The sequence below is a fragment of the Melospiza georgiana genome, chromosome 11 (assembly GCF_028018845.1).
Source record: "Melospiza georgiana isolate bMelGeo1 chromosome 11, bMelGeo1.pri, whole genome shotgun sequence".
NCBI lineage: Eukaryota > Metazoa > Chordata > Aves > Passeriformes > Passerellidae > Melospiza > Melospiza georgiana.
Window position 1 is genome coordinate 6,495,972 of NC_080440.1, and position 16,217 is coordinate 6,512,188.

Below are 16,217 nucleotides of genomic sequence, written 5' to 3' on the forward strand. Positions count from 1 at the left end.
AAGCAAAAGGAAATGTTGGGTTTCTCTGATATCAGCAGGTTTTTTTCATTCTCAAATTGTGCTTCTGCCAGGAGGTCTCTCCAGGTAGCATCAGAGCACTGAGCAGGGCAGAAGAGCCGCCCAGGAGAAAAACAGTTGCAAAATGGAAAATATGTGTGTTGTCTTAATTGTTTGTTTCCTTGAATGTTAAGAATAATTCCAAATACTGCTTTTTTGAAACAGGTGGCTTCTATCTACAAAGACCCAAGCATTGGAAATTTAATTAATATTGTTATTGTGAAATTGGTCGTGATACATAATGAGCAGGTAATGGAAATTATTTTCTTCACCTTCTGCTTGACAATGGCATTTGTAGTGAGAATTGTCATGAATAATTAAAATACCTGCTTTCTGTGTGTTGCTTATCAGGATGGCCCTGCAATATCTTACAATGCCCAGACAACATTAAAAAACTTCTGCCAATGGCAGCAGTCCCAAAACCACCCAGAGGGAAGTCACCTTCGCCATGATACAGCTGTGCTTGTTACCAGGTATGGTGAATATTCTCATGAAAACTGTTGCCACTTGTGTGTTAGGGGCTGTGAGCATGTAATGTATGGGCAATGTTGAGGTTTTGATGTGAGTGTAATGATATTTGCAGTTGTGGGAGCATATGTCCACCATAACAAGAGATGATTTTGAGAGGTTCAAAGCTGTCTAAGGTCTGCCCATGGGTTTAGCATAAGATGAAAAACACTGACTGTGGTGGGGAGTTAGTTTGGATGATGTGGCAAACCAGCATGAGAAGGTCCATTGAAGGACCAAGAGTTGTTTCTGCTGTTGTTACTGTGCTTGTACCTTAACTCACTGCTGCATTGAGAATTAATGTGTCAGGTCTGTTCTGCTTTCAGACAAGATATTTGTAGAGCGCACGACAAATGCGATACTCTGGGTAAGGAAAACCTTTTCTTTGTCACTTTTTTTGTAGTTGCCTGTTCTGAACTGTGAGTGACATTTCTTTTTCTATCATAAACCTCTGTGTTCTCTCCTAGGTCTGGCAGAGTTGGGCACAGTCTGTGACCCATACAGGAGCTGTTCAATTAGTGAAGATAACGGACTGAGCACTGCTTTCACAATAGCACATGAACTTGGCCATGTGTATGTTCTATGTAAATACATTTACATTTAAATAGCCCAATATTTATGCTAACTAGGGCTTGCCAGCCAGGCTGGGAACTGGTACTGCTGAGCCTAATTATTTGAGGGGAGATCAGTATATTTGGCTAGAAGATGCACCACTGAGGTAGATGAAACTGAGGTGCTCTGGAGCCTGTCTGAGAGCAGCCAAACCAGCAGGGCCATGTTTTGGGGAGAATAAATGATAGAGAACCACAAGCAGCACCTAAGAAATGACATCTTGACCAAGCTATTGGAACTAGCCAGGGTTTTGGGCAGAGGTCCTTGAGGAGGACCAGGACGAAGAATGCTGGCACATCTGAACTATCTTTTGGGACTGAAGTCCTCTGAGAGCAGATCCTCAGCCTGCCACAGCTTGTCCCACAGCTCTGTGTGGTGCTGGTGAAGGCAGTGCAGCAGCTGTATGTGAAGGAGGAACTTACCCAGGGCATCTGGGAGGTGATGAGGTGTATAAGTGAGCTTCACTCAGCTCTTGAACTGTTTCATCATGGAAAATCCTCTGCTGCCATTCACCTCCTCCAGCAGAAGTTTCTTTCAAACAATTTTTGCTTTTTTTCTCACTTCTGAGACTTTTTCTCACTACTAAGCAGTCATGAGAAAAATCACCTTAGATCACATAATCCTTTACCTCTGGCTACAAACTTTGGCAGCTGATTCAGTCCCAAACCATCACACGCCTGCTTTGCAGTGGAGGTCTGTAGGTGTGGAATGGATGAGTACTTGGGAACAGATCTCCCATTGTTCTAAACTCTTGTTTTTCTTCATGGAGAGCTGGCTGAGACAGTCTATTTTTAACCACAGTAGTCTTTGTTTAAATAAGACTTCCTGACAGAAAGTCCCCAAAGTTTTGGTGTTCCCCACACCTAACCTGTGCCTAATTCCTTTGCTAATGCTGCCTCAGAGCTGCTGGGGGGGTTAGCAGTGCTCCCAAGCAGGATATGCCTCTGTGCTCTGTTTTTCAGAGAACAGAGTGAAAAGATGGTTTGTTGGAGGTAATCTTAATGGAATACAAACTCCCCAGCCTTGGAACACAGGATCACACCAGGTCACTTCCCCTTCCCCACTTCAAACAGCGCAGCGCTTTAAGCCGCTCTGTCTCCATTAGTGAATTTACCACATTCTTCAAGGTGTCATGTGCTGCAAACTTCGTGTTGGTTTCTGCTGATACCAATGCTTGCTGGCATTTTGTAAACCTGCCACATAAAGTATAGGAGCCAAGTCTATCCCTGGTGCAACTCTCCTTAAGCAGCAGTGTGGCCCAGGGTATTCAACCGCATTAGAAAGTATTTTGCATCCAACAAGGTGTTGCCTGTGTGCATGAGGGTCTGCAGTCAGTGGGCTTATATCGTCTCCTTCAGAATTCCCTGAGATCAGCTCTTGGATCTGTGGTCAGTTCCAGAGTATTTCCCATTTTTATGAAGGAGGGGCCAGACTCCAGCCTGTCTGCAGGGTAGCAACTGTCAGCTGAAAAGGAAACTGCAGCTGCGTTTGCATCTCACTCGAGGCTCCCTGGAGAACTTGTCTGGCTAAATATATGCAGTCATGGAGTGGAGAGCTTAGCAGGGTGCTGCACAGCTTTTCCCAGATGAGTGCTAGAAACCCTGTTCATTAACACTTCTAAATTTATTATGAATATATGTGTATTAATACTTTTATTCTGTAATATCTGTCAGCAGCATATTTAGGGAAAATTCTTGGGTTTGCTTGCATTTAGTTCACACTGTTGCCCTTGCTATGCTAAATACTTGATGTTTGCCTCTTAACTGACTCTACTTTTTGCTCTTTTCCTCTTAGATTTAACATGCCACATGATGACAATCACAAGTGCAAGGAAGATGGAGGTAAAAACCAACAGCATGTCATGGCACCAACACTGAACTTCTACACCAATCCCTGGATGTGGTCAAAGTGCAGTAGGAAATACATCACTGAATTTCTGGAGTAAGACCTTGCATATGCATGTGTTGGCTGTTTTCACATGTCCATGTGTCCCATGGAGTTCTTCAGTTAATTTGGAGCCCTAGTGTGCAGTGTTTGGAGGAAATCAGAGGGATTTGTGTGTGCACGCATCCTTTACCTAGAGCAGGAATGCACCCCTGGCATCCAGTCCCTGCCAGTTCAGCCTCATGATAAGCTGGCAAGGACCAGCCTCTCAATGGGGAAGAATAAGTCTTCCCCCATGGATATTGCTTTTAAGGAATGTGTGTTCTCCTCAAACCTGAAGAATGACTTTCCCGAGCTTTGTGGCCCAGATACGGAGCTGTGTTTTAGAAGGCAGATTGAATCTGCCTTTCTGCTCCACAGGTCAAGATAAAGCCCTGGCACTAATCCGTGTGGGAACACCGTTCCAGGAGCCCACGGGTCAGTTTGATGCACAGTGATTCGCCCATTTTGCTGTCGTGCCTTCCCGTGTGTTGTGGTGTGGAACAGAATGAGAGCCATGATGGTGTTCTGGCAAATCCAGGAGCTCAGTCCCTTGGGCAGTTCTGCTAATCAGTGATTTTTTTTTTATTCTGAATTCTTTGTAAAAGTGCGCCAGTGCTTGCTCAGCAACTAAATGCACACTCAGAAATGCTTTTGCCATGGTAGCTGACTGTGGTGTGGTGGATGGTTGCTGTCACAGCACAAGGGTGATGGTGTATGGGTAACACACCCTCCTGTGCTTGAGTTTGAAATAGCTCTTGTAATGCTTGTTAAATATGGCAAACATAGTGTGCAACTGCCCTACAGCTAATTCAGGCAAACACAAGGGAATTCTGATCTCCCACCTCCTGTTTAACACCAGTATTCTGATTTGTGTTGTAGCACTGGTTATGGGGAGTGTTTGCTTGATGAACCTTCATCAAGAACTTACACATTGCCTCAGCAGCTCCCAGGGCTGATTTATGACGTCAACAAACAATGTGAGTTAATTTTTGGACCCGGATCCCAAGTGTGCCCCTATATGGTAAGTGAAATTTCACACCTTATTTTTCCTGGTTTTGCCAGAGCAAAATAAGGTCTCCTGGGGTTGGATGAATGGCAGACTCACAATCCATCAACTTACTGTCAAGCTTGTGAGTTAATGATAAATCCTGGGGGGAATAATTTCATAAAGGATCATCTGTCTGGCAAGGCATGTGGTGCATGTTTAATGTTTTGATCTCTGCAATCACTTGAGCAGATGCAGTGTCGGCGACTTTGGTGTATCAACGTCGATGGTGCTCACAAGGGATGTCGAACCCAACACACACCTTGGGCTGATGGGACAGAATGTGAGCCTGGAAAGGTAATTTGTGCCTCATGGCTCTATTTCCTTGGGCTGAGGATGAGCATATCAGTCAGAATCATCCTTCCCTAATGCCAGTTGTGTGGGGCACAGCTCTGACTGCAGTGCTGGAAGCCCAAAGCAGCTCACTGTGTTTTCAGCCTGGTGGTGCCTGGGACATCTCCAGCCCAGATACATGATTAAAGTCAACTGCTTGGTGTAACACTGCTTAAAGCAGGTATTCCTGGAGTGCTTATCTTCTTGAATTAATGCCCTTGAGTGAACTTTTGAGCAAAACTCTTGCAAAGCTTCCCTAAGCTTTTTTTAGAAATTGCCTGTGTGATGTGAGCAATTAGTAATTCTGTGTAACATAAACTTGTCAGCTGGCTTTTCATCTTGACAGCTTCAGAGTAAAATATAGAATTGGTTGACATTTTATGTATGGAACATTTTTGGCAGTAATTAATAGAAACTTCCCATTTCCATGTGCAATGACTATGACTTGAGACCTTGTGCCCTCAATTTCTCTGTTGGTGAGCTTGAGATCTGCTCACTGCTGAAAGATCAGCAATAACTTTGAAATTTTCTTGAAATTCCGAAAATCTGGGCTGCAGGAAACCTGCACTCACCCTTGGATATGACCAGAGTGATGTGCAAACAGCAGCAGCTGAGCAGATCAGCACCCCCTCAGAGCCACCCTGTGTCATGCAGTGTCCAGCTGCATGGCTCTTAATAAAGACTGTGTGAGCAAAAATATGTCAGGCCACAAATTTAGACAATCTGACAAGTTCAGACCAACTAGGTAAGTGTGATCTGAATGTCTCAGCTGAGAGCAGATGGGCTCTTAAGAAAAGTTAATGCAGCCCACTCGTGTTCAGGTATTTAAATGTGTTCTCACAAAAGGGCTTTATGGAGTAATTTTGCTGTCTGAGTGTTCATCTGATTCAAGCTTAAAGTTTGGATCAACATAAACTCTGTCCTGCTTGCTATTTACTTGGGCTTGTGAAGTGCTGAGGTGCGAGTCTGAAGTGTTTTTCCTTGGAATAAATTGCTATTTTGGTACTCTGCTGTGGCCAGGAGCCCTATCAAACTGCTACTTGCTGACTAATGCCTCAAGTCTGCATGTTTAAAGCCCATGCTGTATGGGTTGGCAGATGGAGAAAATACCATACCATTTTTTATGGAGATATCTTTGGAAATAAGAGAGCCTGAATAGCTAAAAAAAAGATCTAGCTAAAATTACTGGGATGTAGATTTAACTGGGCTCTAAATTTACTCTTAAATCAAGGGCAGTAAAAAACATGGGAGTATTAACTTACACATATTTTGCATGTGAGGACACTGAATCTGATACCACTAAATCAAGCCATAAGCCAAGCTCAGAGTCTGGCTTTGCTGGGTGATGGTTTTACCAGGTTCCACAGAACCAGCTCATTGTTGGGTGGAGATAAATCTCTGAAGGAAGATGAAGGGGGTTGCAAATTTGGGCCACTCTCTGTTGTGCTTTTCAAGGCTGTTTAAAGAATGGTGACAGAGGAGCAGATGAGCAGTAATGATTTGTGTCTGCTGCCCTGTGGCAGCAGGTAGTGTGTCTGTTATGCATGCATGGAGCTGCACTGCCCCTTCTGCCCCCTGCTACTCCATTCAGCCAGCCCAAGGATGGCAGCTGGATTTGGGGAATTATCTGGAGCTCTGGTGGTAAGACAAAGGAAAGGAAAGTCTGCTGTAATGTCTTCCATCCCTGCCAGGGCTCTCCAGCTCCACTGTGTGTCTAAGATATTTTGAATTTGCTCCAGACAATCTGCCTTTTATTCTCTTCATTCTGTGAGCTGTTAGCTTATAGGAAAGAGAACCCTGGCAGGCTTTTTAGTCTTTCTGCTGTATCTCAACATAGAAATTATTTTTAAAATATGAAAGGCATAAAGGTTGCACAGCCAGACTGTTCACAGTGTGGTTCCAAGAAGCACTATTGTGTTTTCATAAGATAATCTTGCTGTTTATTTAAAACAGCTGCTCTTTTCCCCTGCTTCGCTTTACCATCAACTCCAACCTCCAAATTTTTAATAAAATCAATGGATGTAGATGACTTCCTGGTTAATACTCAACCATGAGATGGGAGACATATAGGTCATGTCACGGTCTGTGAGCTCTGTTCATTCACTAGTTAGCTATTCAGTCATCTTCCCTGGGTCAGTGGTGCCAGGCATGACTCTGGTTAGATATTTAGCTGTGAGCATCAACATTGCTGCAAGAAGTTCTCCACTGGGACAGCACTGTTGGGTTGGTGTCATGTATTTCTGTTGTTTAATGATAGCTGTCAGACCTCTTTGGACCTGTATAGGGACCCCCAACCTTCAGGTTTTCAACCTTTAAATGCCAGGAAGAGTTGTGCATTGTAATTTGTCCTGCAGCAAAGAAACAGGCATTTCAGCTGATTTTATTGCTGTTCTTTACTGTAGCAGATGGGTTTTAGTCAGTTTTATCTGGGAGTCAGATCTTCAGATGAAAGCAAATCTGGGGCATTTTGCAGCCTAGAGACCATGCTTGTCTCTGAGCAAACACCACATGCAGGACTCAAATTATGAGTCCTGCTGTCCTGCAAACCATGTTCATGGGCAAATGCACCTGAGATCAGCTTCCTTCATCAGCAAAGCTATATAAAAGTCAGCCTTCATGGGAAAAAGTGTCCCACGTGCTGCAGAGCTGGTGTCCTGTGGGATGCACAGCCCCATGACAGCTTGATCCTGCTCTGTTTTCCTAGATGGCTTTATCCAAGGTGGTTCATAAAGGTGTCTAAAAAAGCAGGATGAGCTTGTGGTGTATCTTGACATACCCTTGTTGTGCTATTAGTGGAAGGGCTGGAAAAACAAAGTGCATTAGCAAATTTGACCCTGTTGCCATAAAGATCATCAGATCTGAACAGCACCTGGTGCACAGAAACACTGCAAGGGAATATTTTAGTGATACTCTCTACCTGCATTTTATAGCCTGTAGCCTCTTCTAATCTGTGAGCAATCAGCAATGTTTGGGCTTCCCATAATTACAAAGATTTAGGCATCTGCATGTCTCTGGGTTTAAAGCAACTGTAGCAAGCACTGTTCACTGAGAGGGGACATTTTTCCATCTATTCTGGTGAGGCCAGAAGGTGACTCTTTCACTTCTGCAGAAGTCTGTGTAGTCCATGTGGTAAACATACCCCAAAGGATACAATTTATACCATGAAAATAGGGATAGGGGCTTGCCAAGGTAACTTAATCCAATTTTCCAAACAAAAAAAAACGAGTCATAGCTGGAAAACAGAAGTGTAGACCAAGTCTTGGCAAGTCCCATGTTATGTCTGAGTGTAAAAAAAAACGACTTGGGCTTGAGGAAATAATTTTTCTCTTTTATTTGCCTTTTGGATTTGGAAGTTTTCTGCTTTGGGTAACTGTGGGGAGGTTAGTGTTTTCCCTGGTGTTTCTCCTCATTGCCCATCTCGTCCCCTGACAGGGCTCTCCATGCAGAGTTTCTGCAGCTCTGCAGGAAATCAGATAGAGCAGCTTTTTGAAAAGCCAGTGCTGCGAGCTTGCTGTGCTGCTTAGCACCAATAAACAGGGAATATTTAGTGGTTGCTGTTGTCTTTAGTCTTCATCCCATAACTCATTCCATGGACTCAGCACCTTGCCTTCACTTTGCCATTTAAGGGTATGGAGAAAGAAAAATATGGGGGTGACAGACAAAAGTAAAAGCGGTTCAGTTTTATTTGATTGCAAAATCATTGTGTGTGGCTGAGAAATAAGCGAGGCTGAGTCTCATTGCCCGGGCTGGTCACTGTGGGTCGCTCATAATGCAAAGCAGCACAATCCCACCTTTGCCCTGTCTCCTTCACGTGCAGCACTGCAGGTTTGGGATGTGTGTGCCCAAGGAGCGGGAGGCGCCGGTGACAGACGGAGCCTGGGGCACCTGGAGCCCCTTCGGGACCTGCTCGAGGACCTGCGGCGGCGGCATAAAGACGGCGATCCGAGAGTGCAACAGGCCCGAGTGAGTGCACAGGGGGAGATGGGGAAACACACTTTGGGCTGCCCAAATGGGCTGGAATCAACCTGGGCTGCCCTCAGTCCTTGGGAGTGCCAAGGACAGGTGGCTCTGCACTGGGCATGGGTGGCTTTGCCCAGCATGGGTGAGGCAGGATCTGGTCATTGGTGTGTGGGTGAAGTGCTCTAAAAAAGGGATCCATCCATTCAACAATGAGGGATAAAAAGCTGATACCTCCATGTGTTTATTACCTTCTGTTTTCCTGTGGAGGCACAGCTGGGGTCCCACTTCGAGAGGTGTTTTTCTTTCTCCAAAGCTGTCAGAAAGGAAGGAGCCTTCCTTTTTCACCATTTTATCCCTGCTTTGGTTGCTTTTGCAGCTGTTCCTATAGGCCTTTATAATAAGGTTTTCTACCGTTTTATTCCTGCTTTGTCTGGTTTTGCAGCTTTTGGCTGCTTTTGCAGCTGATCCTTTATACAGTTACATTTCAGCTGGTGCAGGCTAGCCAAACCTCAGCAGAAATCTGTGCCCCATTAAAAAGTGGTACTCGAGAATGTTTGCTATCAGCCTGGAATGCAAAATCCTGCACCATTTGAAACGGCAGGGAATTTTGCTGTGGGCTTCAAGGAGACAAATATGTAGCTGGTGCAATAGTAATGGCTTGAGCAACTGGTATGAAAACAGCCTGTTTACGTAAATTGTGAATTGTGCTGGTTTCTGTTTAAATGCCTTCTTGCAGAAGGGAGGCTCTCTGAGCTTTTATTTGGGACTGAGATACAGGGAGGAGGGGGTCTGTGGGGCTGGTTGCACTGAGGGGTCTTAAAAAGATTCCTATTTCTGATCACTGGTGTTGGATGGTTTATTGCCAAGAAAATAGCCACTAGAGATGTGCCAGTGATAATTTCATCACTGTTAATGGGAGAAGGGAGAGCTTATGCCCATGACACTCGTGCTGTGGTAACAGGAGAGGCTGCTCAGCACAGCTGGGCAAGTGTCAAAAGTTGAGGCTGAGAGAGTAGGACACCAGCACATTAATTAAAACAATGCTAAGAAAAACACAAGTGCAGAGAGCTCTCCTCTGGCTGTGCTGAGTCAGCACACTCCATATGGTCTTCTGTAGCCATGGAAAGACAAAAGCAAAGCATCTTTGCAGCTCTGCTGCTGAAACTTTGGATGCTGTCAGTGAGATGTATTCCTGTCTTCTGAGACGCATCTATTCAGACTGATAGCTTTTTGTGATAGAAAATCTCCTTTATCCTAAAGGCTAGCCAAGGGATTTGAAATTCCATCTTCCCTGATTGCTTGTGGTTTGTATCCTGGTGCTTCAGTAGGTGTATTGCTGTGGCTGGGATTTGCAAAAGCACCTAAACACACTCTGCTCCAAGCTGCCTGAGAAATCCTTGTGACTGATAGTGGTATTTTCCTTTCCTGAGCCTTGTGCTGGCACTGGCCTCTCTTCTCCAGCCCCTCACAAGGTCTTTGTGAGGAGTAGCCTGTCCTGGCACCAGCCATAGAGCTTCCCACTGATTGTCGTTGGTTTGTGCCTGTAATTTGACACCACAGTGTGAGCTCCCACCTCCTGTGTCCCCATTATCATGGGGCTGCTAAAACGATGCAAATGGATGAGAGCCCACTGGATATTCTCTTGCCTTTTCCCCTTCTCAAAGTACTTAAAAAGGAGACAGTCTCTCCTCTGTTGTAGAAGGCAGCAAACCTAACCCAGATACCTCGAGTAAGGTCTGAAATAATTCTCAATAAATCTTTTGTATTCAAAGTTGGTTTAGCTTTTTAAAGATTTTTTCTGTGCATGAGAATCTGGGGTGGGATCTTGCATCCGGTAAAAAATTGTGTTAAATCTGGCATTGAAAATTACATCCATTCCCTCCATGCTGCAGAAAGTAAAGCTGCAGCTCCCGCCTCTCTACAATTTGTAGAGTGCTCTGACACCTACATGATGAGTGTCCTGCAGGGATGCAGGGAGAGCTGTAGGCCTCTGGAATTGCAGCAGCCTCTTTTGACATACCCTGAAGGAATGTGTTTGCTAACCAGACCAGACCCTTCCCACTGAGATTGCCCACATGGGAATTTGAGCCTGGCTGGTGGACAAAGCCCATGGCTGTGGTGCATCATCAGAGGGGCTGTGGTGCAAGCCCTGATTTTCAGATAAAGACATGCTGCAGAATTATGGGGAAGGGCATATTTGATAACATGTCAATACCAGAAGCCCTGTTTACAGGAATGGTTTTTTGGATGGGGGAGTCTAATCTCTGGATGTGAGTCAGATCACATTTGCATTTTAGTCCATCACAGAGGTATCCACCTGTGCTTAACAGTCTGAGCCTGACATGTAAACAAATGTGTAGATAACTGTGCTAGCCACCAACCAATTCCCAGTCCTAGGGCTTCCTGGAATGTGGGGAAGGATATCTCAAACTGATCTGTGCACACTGGAGCTTCACAGATTTTTGTGCACATCCTCAAAATGCTCAAGCCATCACCTTGAGCATCATGTATTTCAGACCTGTTGGGGTGGAAATGGGGATGAGACCACATCATTCCCTGGGCATGAGAGTTTCTGGGCTGCTGGGAGGAGGGCAGTGGGTCTGGGGTGTGTGCAGGAGCCTGGGGGAATGGTACTGGATTGAAAGTGGGTCCATGCCAGCTGTTCATTGGTCAAATAGGTGACTCCAAGAGAAGGGAAATGGAAGGAAAACAAGGAGGTTTCTGTGCATGTACTGCTTTCCTTTCTGACTCTGTGGTACATTGTTGATGATCCATAAAAATATTACACAGAGCAAAGTATGCTGTATTTCTTCATGACACTGAAAATTGATGTTATATGAGGGTGGCTTCTTTTTCAGGGTCAGCTCTTTCTGTCCCTTAGATTCTGTGAGAAGCAGAGCTGGTTAAAAACACTCTGAACTGTCAGGGCAGTTTGGAGCTGTTTTTGAGTGTCCGAAGTGTGAGTGTGCTTCGGCCCCCAGCATTGTCTGCAAGGAGATTTCCTGCCAGGGTTGCAAAGCTGACAGTTTGCAACAAGGTGGCAAGCTTTAGCATCCTTCAGTTTGTGGTGTGTCCTGCGTCGATGTTATCTCAGTCTCAGGGGTCATGTCTAGTGAAGAAAAAACTAAATAGTAGCTTGGGATTTTTGGATTTTATCAGACATACTTTAAAAAAAGAAAAAGCTCCTACGTGTTCATGTTCCCCTTAACTAAATAGTTGAGAGTTTCATTTTAGTTAATTGATTTATATTGGAAGCAATATGTGGTTGCCATAAAAATGTTGTAATTACAATTTTTTTAAAAAAGAAATGCCCTCTTAAAGGTTTGTATAACTCAGATGTTTTGTCAAACTGCAGCAATCCTGCAGAGGTACAAATGCTTTTGAAGCGAAAATGACGAATCCTGTTAATTCCCCCATGAATGACTCAGACTCAGCCAGGTCTGGAGTGTGCTGTTGCCATGATAAAGAAGTTTCCCAGTATGCTGTGTGGTTGAGATGTCCCTTTGTAGCTAGAGGTGGCTCATGTGCCTGCATGGGAATAGTCCATGGGATGTGCCCTGGTATTGGGAAACCCCCAGCAATTGCCATTGTGCCTGCAAGGCAAGGAGGAGTTTGGACTTCTTTGAAGTTGTTTGTCACAAGGTGGACAACAGATTAAATCAGTTAAAAACCAGGTTTAGACTTACTCCTCCACTAGGAACTGTAAAGGTGTAAAATCAGTCTGTAATCAGGAATCTGCAATGGCCACTGCGTAGTTGCTTGGGCTTTTTATCGCTGGTACTTGCTTAATTGCAAACACCAGAAACCTTTGTAAGTGACATGCATTTCACTTCCAGATGGCATGTGAGAACTGCCCTCAGAGCAGGTAGAGCTGGTGTTGTGAGCTATTGCTCAGGGCTGTGCCTGAGGACAAATCATACCCTGTGGCATTTAGGGTAGGACTAGAAGGGTCTGCACCAGAGCAGTGAGAATCTCAGTGACTGGAGGATGCTGGCAGGAAAAATCCCGTGTTTGTAACTGGTGGTGCCCAGCATCTCATCTGCAGCTGCTCAAGGACGCAACTCCTTCTGCCAAACCTGTGAGCATCCCTAGTGTGGTGCTGAGGGGGTGGTGGGAAGTCTGCCTGCCTTTCCTGGTTTTGCAGGTAATCTTTTGGCAAGGGCAAGCTGTTCTGTGCTTCTGTCTCTCATTTGTTTCACAGGAACTTTGCTACTTGAGTCATAAAGAGATCTCAAATGAAAGAGTGAAGAATTGTTATTTGTGGGATAAAAGGCACTGCTGGGCTTCCTGAGGTGCAGAGATGCTCAAAAATCCTGTTCAACTGCAGGAACTTGTTGACTCACTGTGTGTAGGGACCATTGTGCAGGTGCAGGGGAGTACTGTCTTTTTTGTTAGAGGTGCTGGCTGCACGCAACTTGGAGATCTCATGGTGAGCACCTCTGTTCTGAGGACAGGGGTGGCTCCCATTTATCACTCATTCATCTGCATCTTGAAGGGTTCTCCAAGTGTGCAAACTTTGTGTGTGTTCCTTCCCAATTGAGCTCCAAGGGAAGGAGCATTCTGCCAGCATCCCTGGGGCACTGATGGGCGCCTGGTTCCCAGGCAAGGCAGAGCTGATCCTGAAGAACAGCCCTGGAAAGCACGAGGTGTGGGTGCATGGTTGTTGGAGCCTGGCAAGTCACTCTTCTGATTGCACTCCTTGCTACTGCAGGCACCCATTTTTCAGGGTGTAGATAGAAGATGTAGGTTTAGTGGTTATTTTGATGTGCAGCTCATTCTTGCACCACTGCTGGCAGCAGATGGAATAGGAGAGGCTCTTTCAGTCCCCAGAGTGATGTTCTTTGGCAAAGGCTTCATCTGCATATGAGAAAAATAGTTTTATGACTACAGCTCTGAATCTGTGAGTCAGGAAATTTAAAATGAAAGCTTCTAGGCTTTACCACTGGGTTTTATGTGGCTTGGATGGGATTTCTCTTCCCAGTTTATACCAGTGTCATCCTGCTATAAAATGGGGGTAAGTTATTTATTGGCTGTCTTTGATGCTTTCTGGAATGTATGGAGGTAAAGTTGTTTCAAAGTGCTCAGCATTACCATTTTTAACATTTGGGGCTAGAAATCCTGAAGGACTAAGTGCTGCCTGACCTTTCCGCCTCTGCAGGGAAGGAAGCCTTTTCTCCTGTAATGTTTAGTTATTTGCAACCTACTAGATCAAAGGCAAATTGTCAGCCACAAAATCCATAGGACTGATGGGGTTGTAAGGAAACATGGGCCTGAGTGGGATCCCTCAATGTGAAAATAAATCCTCAGGTGGGGAAGAAGATGTTGTGCTTCCTTTTTGGTTTCTCTCACGACCATGGCATCCATCAGAAAACAAGTATTCTCTTTTTCATCCCTTTTTATTGCATATGTGGGATTTTTTTTGTTAGACACCAGCATAACATTTCCTGCTTGTCAATCTGGGATATTAATTAAAGATATGCAGAAAGACAGAGCCCACAAAGTGCTGCTGCAAATCCTGACTGTACCGACCCAGTTGCAGAATTGCAGTTCTACCTCATTTCCAGCCTGATGTTGTCTCTGCAGACCCAAAAACGGTGGGAAATACTGCGTGGGTCGTCGTATGAAGTTTAAATCCTGCAACACAGAACCTTGCTCGAAGCTGAAGAAGGATTTCCGGGACGAGCAGTGTGCTGACTTTGATGGGAAACACTTCAACATCAACGGGCTGCCCACGAACGTGCGCTGGGTTCCCAAGTACAGCGGCAGTAAGTGGCTGGGGGGATGCAGGTCCTGCCTCCTGGATTGCTGCCTGGGGTGAGGGTGTTCAGATAACGTGCTCCTGGTGTCCCTCCTCCCCCTGCAGTCCTGATGAAGGATCGGTGCAAGCTCTTCTGCCGGGTGGCGGGGAACACGGCCTACTACCAGCTGCGGGACCGCGTCATCGACGGGACGCCCTGCGGCCCCGACACCAACGACATCTGCGTGCAGGGCCTCTGCCGGGTAATCATTGTCCCTTCCTCACCAAAGGGGGATGGCAGTTTGGTAGGGCAGGCTGTTGCTTCTGCACCATGCTCCAGGCAGGTGGTGGCATGTCCTCTTCACTCAGAGGATGCCTGTTACCAGCTGCAGGCTCTGTAAGCCCCAAATGGTCTGAAACTTGTGCCAGCCTCAAGATTTGCCCAAGAGCCACATGTGGAATCATAGGATTATTTAGATGGAGACCTTTGAGGTCAAGTCCCACCATTAACCCAGCAGTGCCAAGTTCACCACTAAACCATGTCCCCAAGTGCCATATCTACATGTCTTCTAATACTAACAGGGAGGGTGACTCCCACCATTGCCCTGAGCAGCCTGTTCCAGTGTTAGACAAACTTTTTGGTGAAGAATCATTTCCTAGTATCAAATCTAAGCCTCCTCTGTTGTACATGAGGCTGTTTTCTCTTGTTCTGTTGGTCGTTACCTGTGAAAAGAGCCTGACCCTCGCCTGGCTACAACTTCCTTTCAGGTAGTTGTAGAGAGTGAGAAAGTCTCTCCTGAGCCTCTTTTTCTCCAGGCTGAGCTCCTCAGCCACTCCTCATCTTAGTCTAGACCATTCACCAGGGGACACACTTAAGTGGAACATGTTTGCACGTCTGCCCTAGGTTACTGAGGGCTGTGGAATCTCAGCCTAAATCCCAGTGTTGCTTCCTTCTGTGTTTTGCCCCAGTTCCTCCTGATCAGGCCCCAGAGCCCTACATTTCCATTCACAATTGTTCTTCACACTTTTCTCTACAGGAACAATTGATGCAAGAATTTTTTTTCTAGTGAAAGCATTACCTGGTGCAAATAGTTGTTCTGATTCTTGCTTTGTAAAAAAGCCTTTTGTTGTAAAACCTTGTAGGATGGCCGCACTGTAAATCAGTGGAAAAATGTGGGGAAGCAAACCAGTTTATCTCACAGCAGCCTTTTGCATACACAGCTTTTGTGTGCCTTAATTAGGAGATTTGTCAATGCTGTTCTAGTCTGTATTTGCTCAATATGTTTTTTTCAATTTTTCTCTTAAAGCAAGCTGGATGTGATCATGTGCTGAATTCAAAAGCAAGAAGAGATAAATGTGGTGTTTGTGGTGGGGATAATTCTTCATGCAAAACTGTTGCAGGCACATTTAACACAGTGCATTATGGTAAGAATCTGTTGCTAAAAACTTTATGGTGAAAAAATGTGGGTCTATAAAAGCCATTACATCACTTAATCTACAAAAACGCCGATGTAAAACACAAAATCCTTCTAGCTATAGTATATTCCTTTTTATAACTATTTATGCTATCCCTAAATGAAAAGTATCAGCTTGTGTAATGTGAAGTAACTTAGCTCATTTCCCTTCCCCTGCAGAAAACAAATCAAGTGCCTGTGTAATAGCCTTGACTTCCTGTTCCATCTTTCCTAGGTTATAACGTTGTGGTTCGCATCCCAGCTGGTGCCACTAATATTGATGTGCGTCAGCACAGTTACTCAGGGAAACCAGAGGATGACAACTACCTGGGTGAGTTGTGTTCCTTATGTCACTCCAGAAATCTGCCTTGTTGTCTGGCTGTGGTGATGTATCTACTGGCAGCTCTCTGCTAGGGAGTTTGAAGAATTAATTTGAGGGAGATGTTTTCTTGGTGAGAATTTTTCTGTGTCTGCCAAACATTCAACCTTACTGGGAGGTTCTCCAATTATAAGAAATATTCCCTTAGGGTGTGTCTAGGGCTCTGAAGGACTGTTGAGCCTGGGTGGTAGCTGAGGGACAAAGCTG

General features: G+C 45.2%; 1 protein-coding gene across 1 annotated transcript in view; it reads left to right on the forward strand.

Annotated features, from left to right (window-relative positions):
* ADAMTS9 (ADAM metallopeptidase with thrombospondin type 1 motif 9) overlaps window positions 1-16,217 on the forward strand; it is a 76,345-nt gene that overhangs the window by 14,745 nt on the left and 45,383 nt on the right. Inside the window, exons 5-16 of the mRNA XM_058032174.1 lie at window positions 223-306; window positions 409-530; window positions 891-931; window positions 1,032-1,137; window positions 2,971-3,117; window positions 3,982-4,123; window positions 4,340-4,444; window positions 8,298-8,443; window positions 14,024-14,205; window positions 14,304-14,440; window positions 15,485-15,602; window positions 15,867-15,962. Coding sequence (XP_057888157.1) covers window positions 223-306; window positions 409-530; window positions 891-931; window positions 1,032-1,137; window positions 2,971-3,117; window positions 3,982-4,123; window positions 4,340-4,444; window positions 8,298-8,443; window positions 14,024-14,205; window positions 14,304-14,440; window positions 15,485-15,602; window positions 15,867-15,962 — 1,426 coding nt within the window. The remainder of the gene's footprint in view (window positions 1-222; window positions 307-408; window positions 531-890; window positions 932-1,031; window positions 1,138-2,970; window positions 3,118-3,981; window positions 4,124-4,339; window positions 4,445-8,297; window positions 8,444-14,023; window positions 14,206-14,303; window positions 14,441-15,484; window positions 15,603-15,866; window positions 15,963-16,217) is intronic.